This window comes from Heptranchias perlo, chromosome 16 (assembly GCF_035084215.1).
Source record: "Heptranchias perlo isolate sHepPer1 chromosome 16, sHepPer1.hap1, whole genome shotgun sequence".
NCBI lineage: Eukaryota > Metazoa > Chordata > Chondrichthyes > Hexanchiformes > Hexanchidae > Heptranchias > Heptranchias perlo.
The window spans coordinates 16,153,550-16,164,584 of NC_090340.1; the positions used below are offsets into that span (position 1 = coordinate 16,153,550).

The window sequence follows — 11,035 nt, forward strand, 5'->3', positions numbered from 1 at the left end:
AAGAGTGTTCCATATTTCTACCTCCCTTTGCGTGTAGAAGCATTTCCTAACTTCAATCCTGCGAGTCCTGGCTCTAAACTTTAGGCTATGTCCCCTAGTCCTAGTATTCAAGTATAAGAGACCTACAAAAAGAGGTACAAATGCATCAGCAGCCAGAAGCAATAATCCAGCAACTAATCCTGCATGGTCCCTTTGAGTAGTGCTGGTGGGGGGTCCTCCAGGCCATCTATGACATGTTCAGCTGTTCGTGGTCAAGACAGTGCGTTGGCTAGAGTGTTGAGTACAAAAATGGTATCCTTTTAAATGAGTGTTGCTCACTGATCTAATTCATATTCTCCTTACTTTACATGGTACTGGTGATCGTTATCTGCGCAAGCTCAAACGGCTTTACCAAGATGGCATCCAGACGCCATTTTGGGCCCTTTAGGAGGTTGCTTAGTGCCTAAAAAACGGGCGCTACACGGCCCAATTTATAGCCCAACGCCTGTTACTTATGGCATTGCTGAGCTTGTAGAATTTGGTATTTCCAATGTTGCCACTTACAGGTACTGCACTCCTAGTGTAACTTTTTTGAGACCATGTAATCAATGAAGGACATAACAAGGAGTGTTGTCTCTTTAAAGGAACAGTAATATTAATGATAAACCTTTGCAGGGATGTCCTTCAATTTGGTCATTAGTACAAGCTAACAAATGTGATCAGTAAACTTATTAAAATATGTATTAGTGATTCTACCAGTAAGAACTAGTTTACAGTTAGTATAAAAAGACTTTTCTAATTGTCTATGTTTTTTGGACTGAATGAAATACAAATCATTTCTTTCTTTCCTTATGCAGTAAGTAAATATAACATTTACACATTTCTCTTGATGCAGTATCTGCTCGCAGCACCACTTCATATGTTCCGCCTGTGGCTGTTTGTAGGGATGATGTTGCAGGTAAGGCTGCATAATCTGTGTCCTTGGGGGTGATTTTAAGCCCCAAGAACAGGTGGGTTGGGGACGGGTGGGAGTTGAAAATAGTTGTTTTTTTGGTTCGCAATCGCAAATTTTTTGGACTTGGCATTCCCAGTGGGAAGCCTGTACTTTTACGCGCCAACGTTAAACCCGGAAATAAAGCCGGGTTGCGGTCGTGACCCAAAAAACAACTATTTTCAACTCCCCCCCCACCCCAACCCACCCGTTCTTGGGGGTTAAAATCACCCCCTTTGTGTTTACTATCAATATATGTTACACACTATTTTAGCAAAGGTCAGTAATTTCCTATCGGAAATTAATGTTTTATAAATAAATAGGAGGCGACTAGTCTGGTTTCATTCCAGGAGAATCTTGAGGGGGGTGGGGATGGTGGGTGTTGCCCACCAGTAACAGAACTTGCTGGATTATTCTTCCATTGAACTAAATGGAACGAAAATCCAGTGGGTTTGCTGAGGGCATTGAACCTCCCCGCCAGATTGTCCTTTCTGTGCTCTGCCAAGCGATGCTTAACATCCACGCGGTAAAGACAAAAATCTACCTCTAAAAGTCTATTTTTGTCAAATGAAAGATCGGGGGTATGGTGGTGTAGTGGTTATGTTACTAGACTAGTAATTAAGAGGCCAGACTAATAATCCAGATGAATGTGAGGTCAAATCCCACTCTTGAGAATTTGATTCAAATAAAATAAAAAGTTGCTATCAGTAATAGTTACCATGAAACTATCAATTCTCATAAAAACCCAGCTGGTTCACTAATGTCCTTGAGGGAAGGCAACCTGCTGTCATTACCTGGTCTGGCCTATATGTGACTCCATCTCCACATGAAGTGTTGTTGAGTCTTAACTGCCCTCTGAAGTGGCCTAGCAAGCCACTTAGTTGTATCAGAATTGCTATCAAGAACTATTAGGGATGGGCAATAAATGACAGCCTTACCAGTGATGCCCACATCCCAAGAATTAATATTTTTTTTAAAATCTTCTTTGTCTCAGAATGTGGAGGGATTTATTATTGAGGTTAAGATTTTTGATGATTTTTTATCATGAGCAAAACAAATCTCAGAATTGAAGCCATAATCTCAACATCTGAACCACCCATGTCCAGTCTTAGATGTAGGATACGGTGACAACCCCAGTTCAAACCAACAAAATTTACACTTAAAGGTGGAACCTTGAAGGAAAAGTCCCAAATATGCCTAATGAACAGCATCTACACTTCCTCCTGTAACAGTTGCCACCAGAAATTACAGCACCAAGGTGCTTCTCTTCTTCTGCGATACTGTGTTGGTTACTAATTTGGGGAAGGGCAGTCATGACTGCTGAGATTTTAAATCTTAGCTCACTGGTATCTTTTATTTTATATTAGAAATGTTCTGCATGCATTACAAAATTTTGAAAACACTGTACAAGGTAAAGAAGTGTTGTCCTATGCTGAATTTCGCTGATGCACCATACTTTCTGGTGTTTTAGATTTATTTGGTAGTATGAAGTTCCAATAAATAGATATTAATCAGACAGTTTCCAGTCACTGACATTGAGCACCATCCTCAATCTTCTCCACTCTACTAGTGCTGCTTTATGATTGGACACTAGGAAGTGTGGAATAGCAGCCGGGTGATTCGTGTTCCCTACTTTTTGGGAAGTGTTGGAACTCCATGTAGAGCTCCCCATGATAGCATAATGGAGACTGGAAAACTCATGTGGAAATTATGGGTCAATAAATTTGGGTCATACAACTAGTATTTGCAACAAAGCAAAAGCATCTTTCAAGTAACACAAACTTAATAGAACTTAGTCTTGTATGTGGTATCCAGTTAAAATGGCATGGGTGCATCATAATATTTTGACCCTTGGGATGCCCAGGCCAATTTAAGTATCTCAATGCGATCCTACAAATTTATTTTCAGCAAGCACTCATTATAGCTTCACGGCTTCTTTATTTAGTTTGCAGTTTATTTTAAATGAATGTACTTTGTGCTTATCAAGGTGAGGAATGCTGAACACTTTTGAAAACTGTCAGCCCACTTTGAGGAATGTTTCATTTGTGTTTATGTACAAACTGCATCACTACATCCTTAGTTCGGCTTGCCAATTAATGGTAATGCATCAACACTAGACTATTTAAATGAAAATGAAATACATTTGCATTAAAAAGATGAAAAGAGAAAATTAGAAAAGATATTGCAAAGGATTAAAAAGAGGTTTTATCATTATATTTGTAATGGGCAATGTTTTTAAGAATAAGTGGAATCACTTAAAGAGAGATGGGATAGTGGGAGAGGAAACACATGTCAGAAACCTCACATTGCATTTATTGGTGAATTATTTTGTCCATCAAAGTGAGGTGTATTCGTCCAGTTTTGTCACCCAGTATCAGCATCAAGCAATCACAGTTTAAGTATAGAAGCATGGGTTAGGTGCAGAGCTTCAACAATGTGTCGTGACCCCATTCTCAGAGGAGCATTGAGATAGTTTCATTTCCTACACTAGATATTGTTTTTGCCTCTGTGAATGAGATTATCCAATTAGTGCCAATTTGTGCTCATTTGGAGGTTTTGTGTGTGGACCCGGAACCACTTAGAAGTAAGGCAAGACTGCCAAAACATATCAAACATATAGGCCCCTTACAGGTAGTAGAGAGAGCAAAAAGAATAAAATTCAGAGAGACTTACTATATGGGGGGATGAATTATAAGTGATGCTGACAAATGTATTGGAATACATTTCAGGTTACATATTATAACTAAAAATGGTAAATTTGACTTCAAAATGAAAGTCGCATTAAAAGGACTATGGAATGTGGAGTATATCCTCATTCAGATTATATTTCACATGCCAGTAATGAGTGATCTATCTTTTTAAAGTATATATCCATACAAACTTTATTTGTTGGTGGACTGGGTGGCGCAGTAAGTTAGACACTGGGACCTGGGTTCAAATTTAGCCCAGCCTGATGCAATAAAAGTCTTTCTTGTCTGCTGTCTGTAAGGGCCCTACGTGAAATTAATTTGGGCAGTTTCTTAGCAGCATGGCCCCACAGTGCAAAACTGCTCTCACTTGGTGCTATTGCCACTAAAGTGATAATCTCACTCAAAGGTTGCAGGGTAACTCATATGGGAAATTGAAAATGTCGCAATGTTTCAGTAAGAGTTGCTTTTCGGGGGTTGGGCACATTGATGGGGCAGAGTTGAGAGATTTTTTTAAAATGTCTTCACGGGCTGTGGCCGATGCTGGCAAGACCATCCATAGTTGCTCTGAGATGATGGTGGTGGTCTTCTTGAACCACTGAAGTTCTTGTGGCAATGGTGCTCCTATCATTGTGTTAGGTAGGAAATTCCAGGATTTTGACCCAGCGACAAAGAAGGAATGGTGGTAAATGTCCAAGTCAGGATGGTGTGTGATATAGAGGAGAACGTGGAGGTGATGTTGTTCCCATGATATTGCTGTTCTTGTTCTTCTCGGTGGTAGAGGTTGCAGGGGAGGGAGGTGCTGTCAAAGCTCGGTGAGGTGCTGCAGTGCATCCTGTAGAGAGCACATGCTGCAGCCACATGAGTAGTGGTGGAGGGGGTTGATATTGAGTCCAGTGGCAAGGGAGCTGATCGAGCAATCTGCTTTGTCCTGGATGGTGTCGAGTTTCTTAAGTGTTATTACGGCTGCACCCCTATAGGTAAGTGGTGAGTATTCCATCATACTTCTAACTTGTAAACAATTTTACAACACCAAGTTATAGTCCAGCAATTTTATTTTAAATTCACAAGCTTTCGGAGATTTTCTCCTTCCTCAGGTAAATGTTTCAAGATCTCCTTGAAGCCTACGCATTTATACATATTGAATAATACATGGTGTTTACAGACTGCCCCTGCAACTGCCCGTTGCCAAGGCAATCACCGTGTTCAGACAGAGAGGTGTCATCTGCAGAACCCCCGAATACACATTCAACAAAAAAACAAACAGGGAAAAAAAACAGAGAAAAAAAACACAGAGAGAGGCAGAAACATCCGGAAGGCAGAGAGAGCCAGCAAATGACCCATTATATTAAAAACAGATAACATTTGTTCGCTGGTGGGGTAACGTGTAGCAAGGAATCACTAAAGAGACTACACGATAACATCAACAAGTTCCATCCCACCATCAAGCTCACCATGGACTACTCCTCAGAATCAGTTTCTTTCTTGGACACACGAATCTCCATCAAAGACGGGCACCTCAGCACCTCACTCTACCGCAAGCCCACGGACAACCTCACGATGCTCCACTTTTCCAGCTTCCACCCTAACCACGTCAAAGAGGCCATCCCCTATGGACAGGCCCTGCGAATACACAGGGTCTGCTCAGACGAGGAGGAACGCGATGGACACCTACAGACGCTGAAAAACGCCCTCGTAAGAAAGAGATATGACGCTCGACTCGTCGATCGACAGTTCCGACAGTCCACAGCGAAAAATCGCATAGACCTCCTCAGGAGACTAACACGGGACGCAACCAACAGAGTACCCTTTGTCGTCCAGTACTTCCCCGGAGCGGAGAAACTACGCCATGTTCTCCGCAGCCTTCAACATGTCATCAATGAGGACAAACACCTCGCTATGGCCATCCCCACACCTCCACTACTCGCCTTTAAACAGCCACCCAACCTCAAACAGACCATCGTTCGCAGCAAACTACCCAGCTTTCAAGAGAACAGCGTCCACGACGCCACACAACCCTGCCACGGTAACCTCTGCAAGACATGCCAGATCATCGACACAGATACCACCATCACACGAGATGACACCACCCACCAGGTGCATGGTTCATACTCCTGTGACTCGGCCAACGTTGTCTACCTCATACGTTGCAGGAAAGGATGCCCCAGAGCATGGTACATTGGCGAGACCATGCAGACGCTGCGACAACGGATGAACGGACACCGCGCAACAATCGCCAAACAGGAGGGTTCCCTCCCAGTCGGGGAACACTTCAGCAGTCATGGACATTCATCCACCGACCTTCGGGTAAGCGTACTCCAAGGCGGCCTTCGAGACACACGACAACGCAAAATCGTCGAGCAGAAATTGATAGCCAAGTTCCGCACCCATGAGGACGGCCTCAACCGGGATCTTGGGTTCATGTCACGCTACACGTTACCCCACCAGCGAACAAATGTTATCTGTTTTTAATATAATGGGTCATTTGCTGGCTCTCTCTGCCTTCCGGATGTTTCTGCCTCTCTCTGTGTTTTTTTTCTCTGTTTTTTTTCCCTGTTTGTTTTTTTGTTGAATGTGTATTCGGGGGTTCTGCAGATGACACCTCTCTGTCTGAACACGGTGATTGCCTTGGCAACGGGCAGTTGCAGGGGCAGTCTGTAAACACCATGTATTATTCAATATGTATAAATGCGTAGGCTTCAAGGAGATCTTGAAACATTTACCTGAGGAAGGAGAAAATCTCCGAAAGCTTGTGAATTTAAAATAAAATTGCTGGACTATAACTTGGTGTTGTAAAATTGTTTACAATTGTCAACCCCAGTCCATCACCGGCATCTCCACATCATGACTTCTAACTTGAGCCTTGTAGATGTATCTAGACCTGCCACACTTGACCTCTGTGCGGCTGAGTTTAATTCACCAGTGCTACACTTTTGTAGCACAAAATACACAACATTAGAAGATTTTTTTTTAAAACCTTATCTGTAAAACTGAGCAAAGAAAATGTTATCTAAATGGCAATCTATGTTGTGATTGTCTGTGGCTATAGACTTTAACCTCCATAGGTTACTGCAGTTGTGATACTGGCTGCTTTTAAGGGATCTTAGGGGAAAAATTCGATAAGGGTCCGTTTTGGGCGGTGGTAATGCGATGCGCTACCACCCTGTGCCCGACGGACCCTGCGTAGGCAGGAAGCAAGTTTGGACTGACCAGAGCACTTACCTGCAATCAGTGTTCCTTTCCAGGCCTTGCATGTGGAATCAATGCAATTTGCAGTTTCCACCACCAGAGGGAGCGCAATCTCTTAAAGGGAGGATGGTTCTTAGAAATCTCTTAAAGGTAGCTGGTACCTGTTAGTTGCTGAAAATAACAGTCTACTGTCTGCATGGCATCTGAACAGAGATAAGACATCACAAATGTAAAACACAGATGCAGATCCCATCCCTATGTTTACACACTGATGAGTTATGTTAAAACATTGAATGAAGTGTTGACCGGAGGTCACCGGTTACGGTTATTGGCTTAGTACAAAGAGGAAAAGAGTCAATTCTCTCTTAACTCTCAATTCACTTTATTCACGCTGTTAGATCATATACATATAGCTTATACGTCTGGTTAGATATAGACATGCAGTTTGCACTAGGCTATACAGTTTTATACCCAAACTAGGATCTAAATGCACACCCACTAGGTTTCTCTGACACTCCCTGAGTGGTCACAGAATATAAAGGATAATACCCGAAAAGGAGATCTGACGCTGGCCAGGCGTTCCGTTCTCTCTCTCTCTCGACGTCGTCTCTACGTCCCTGACGTAGGTTCTTCCACTTCCACGATGGTTGGTCTCCGGAGTCTTCGCTCTGGCTCCACGCCCCAGATTCCTCATTCTTATTCCGAATCTTATCTCTTCAAGCTGTGCTGTCTCTCTCTCCCGTTGGTTTAGGCTTGCTCGCCTAGTCTGTGTCTTCTCCTCATTGGCTCTGTCCCAAGGACTTAGGTAGCATTACCTCATTACTCCTTTTCTAAATAAGGACTTGTGTCTTATCACATCTCCTTTGTCTTTCACAAAACTTAGCTAATTCAAACCGGTTCCAGCCAGCTCAGGCCAGCGACTGAACTCAGGTTACTTCAGTTCAAAGTTGCTTTTGCCTGTGTGTCGGCAGCTGGGGATCTCAGGTTACTTTCTGCAGCCCCTGGCCATCAAAAGGTTGCGCACTACTAAATCCCACATCCTCCAATCTGCACACCAGACCTCACCAGGTACCAGGCCTGCGAGAGTGCATACACCAACGTTCTCTGCTGATGCACTAGAGACCTTGGGTGCAAGAGGTGGACAGAAGGAGGGACATCCTTTATCCACCGGGGGGGGGGGGGCAGGGGGGGGGGGGCAAGAGGCCCTCCAGACATACACTCCAAAGGCAGTGGGAGGCAGCGGGGACGAAGTCAATGCCAGGCGCACAGCATCATGAACATGGATGCAGTGCAGGAAGAAGTTCAGTGCTTTGACATGAGTGGTCAAAGTGAGTGAGGTCAACTGTCAAGTAGCGTCTCCGACCAACTGCACCACGCACTACACCCCCCATCCCCACATACCAATAAATTCTTTACATCAGTACTCAACTCTTCCAATCAGATGCTTCCTCTCACCCTTACACATTACCACTGTTTCAAGCTGCCCACCCACAACTCACAGGCCACACACACTGGCAGCTATTCAACCATGACAGGCACATTACCCAGGCACACATCCTGCTTTCTTGCAGGAGAAGGTGGTGCATATCAAAAGGCAGTAAGTGATTGTGGCATTTAGCCCCGCGAGTATGTTCCACCATTTAATGAGATCATGATGGACCTGTGACCTAACTCCATTTACCCGCCTTAGCCCCATATCCCTTAATACCTTTGGTTCACAGAAATCTATCAGTCTCTAATTTAACATTCACAAGTGAGCTAGCATCAACTGCCGTCGGCAGAAGAGCGTTCCAAACATCTCCCACCCTTTGCGTGTAGAAGCATTTCCTAACTTCACTCCTGCACGTCCTGGCTCTAAATGTTAGGTTATATCCCCGCGTCCTAGTATTGAGGTCTAGGAGACCTCCAAAAACAGTTACAAATGTCTCGGCAGCCAGAGGCAATAATCCAGCCACTAACCTGTAAATCCTGCATGGTCCCTTTAAATAGCTCTGGTGGGGGGTCCTCCAGGCACTCTAAGACAGGTTCAGATGGTCGGGGTTAAGACTGTGCATTGAGTTGAGTGTTAAGTCCCAAAGTGGTGTCTATCACTTTAAATCAGGGTTGCGCACTGATTGAAGCCATCTTCTCCTTACTTTACATGATTCCAGCATTCGTTATCTGCGCCTGCACAAACTCCTATACCAAGATGGCGTCTGGCGCACGTCACGCAGGAAACGTTCATGCGCATCCAAGACGCCATCTTGGATGTCGGAGAGGCCGCGTAGCACCGAAACAACGGGCGCTACACGGCCCAATTTAGCGCCCCTTGTTTCTAGTTGAGGACCTTCCAAACTTCTTTGCTAATGTTTAATTTGTTTTCTCCCCCAGGTTCCCACTGCATGGATCCTAAGTAGACATTTAAGAGGATTCTATGGAAATGCGATTATGTGGATTTGCATTATTTTAGGCCCTCCTTTGATAGTGCATATGTATATCCATGATTACTATGTGTTTCAAGACCTTAAAGAAAACAGACAGGATTAAATATTAAACAAAAATGTAATCTTATTTTTGGATTTTTTTTTTCCGTTTTATTTTCTTCCCCATGCAAACTTTTCCCAACGCGCATCCACCTCCAGTTGGCAGATTGGGGTAGCTTGATTTTGTCCATCTTGTGTCGATGACTCTTGCTGATGGTGTTAAGGTGCATGGTTTAAGTGGGGAGAGTTGGACTATGTCAGTCAACACCCCAACCCTTTACTTACTCCGAGTGAGATAGGATGCTCCTTCTGTGTGGAATTGCATCCATAGCCCAGCTGACAATTCCAGGTAAATTTGAACTGCACACCACCCTGGGATTGTTATGCATTCTGACATGACTTTTCTGGCCACCCCCAAGAAATTATAATTTAATTTTCTTATTAATTGGTCATGTTTATACCTAAAGACTGTCAATATCTTTTATTTATTTTCCTCTCTACTTATAATGTAACTTACCCAACCTATTTTAAATTGAGTGTACAAATCACATAACGTTCTTGAAGATATGCTTAACATTTTTTCTACTGTGATTCTTGAGAATTTTTCTGAAAGCCTTGTTTGTAATTATAATTTATTAGTACATGAAACATAATACGATTCTAATTGTACCCATTAATTTCAGTAGTTCTCCGGCCAGTAAAAGTTTTCTGATTTTTACTGCTTCTCCTCCTCCAATATTTTAACAAACCAAATAGAATAAACAGATAAATTAATTCTGCTTTCAAAAGTGTTTTGAAATAATGTCTGTCTTGAGGTTTGGCAGTAGTAGTGGCTCAGGAAGAGTAACCGGCCACACCAGGTATTCTAGCAGAAGTCATTTAACTGGTGCAAGTGAGAAAGCCACACAGACTATATAGATACATAGGAGAGTAACAATGAATGGGAGCCTGAGTAAGAGAGAAGAGAAAATAGCAAAGAAGGGAAGAGTAATAAAAAAGATGAACAGAGAAGTGGGGGGTGGTGGAGAGAAAGACACACACACACAACTCACCCACAACTCCCAAGATGTAAGAAAGCCTTCCGCAACTTGTTAAAATTGATCAGTGAGGTACATGGACATTATCTATATAATTGGGAACCCCTGGCCTACACAGTGAATGTTGCCAGGCAAAGAGGGGGAGGAATTTTTGAAGTGCGTTGAGGAGAACTTTCTTGACCAGTATGTTTCCAGCCCAACGAGGAAGGAGGCATTGCTGGATTTGGTTCTGGGGAATGAGGTGGACCAAGTGGAGCAAGTGTCAGTGGGGGAACATTTGGGGAACAGCGATCATAGTATCATAACGTTTAGAATAGCTATGGAAAAGGACATGGACCACTCTAAAGTAAAAATACTCAATTCGAGGTGGGATGAGAACGGATCTGGCCCGGGTAAATTGGAATCAGAGATTGGCAGGCAAAACTGTAATTGAACAATGGGCGGCCTTTAAAGAGGAGATGGTTCGGGTACAGTATAGGTACATTCCCACGAGGGAGAAAGGTAGGGCAACTAAAGCCAGAGCTCTCTGGATGACAAAAGGAATAGAGAGTATGATGAAGTAGAAAAAAGGGGCGTATGACAGATGTCAGGTTCAATACACAAATGAGAACCAGGCTGAATATAGAAAGTTCAGAGGGGAAGTGAGAAAGGAAACAAGAGGGGCAAAGAGAGAGTATGAGAATAGACTGG

The 11,035-nt window shown here is 43.3% G+C and overlaps 1 protein-coding gene across 1 annotated transcript in view; it reads left to right on the top strand.

The window, feature by feature from the left end:
• The window catches only part of LOC137333506 (diacylglycerol O-acyltransferase 1-like), a 98,783-nt gene extending 88,732 nt beyond the window's left edge, over positions 1-10,051 (top strand). The window contains exons 16-17 of the mRNA XM_067997687.1: positions 875-937; positions 9,217-10,051. Of these exons, the coding sequence (XP_067853788.1) occupies positions 875-937; positions 9,217-9,372 (219 nt within the window). The 3' untranslated portion in view covers positions 9,373-10,051. The remainder of the gene's footprint in view (positions 1-874; positions 938-9,216) is intronic.
• The last annotated feature ends 984 nt before the right edge of the window (positions 10,052-11,035 follow it).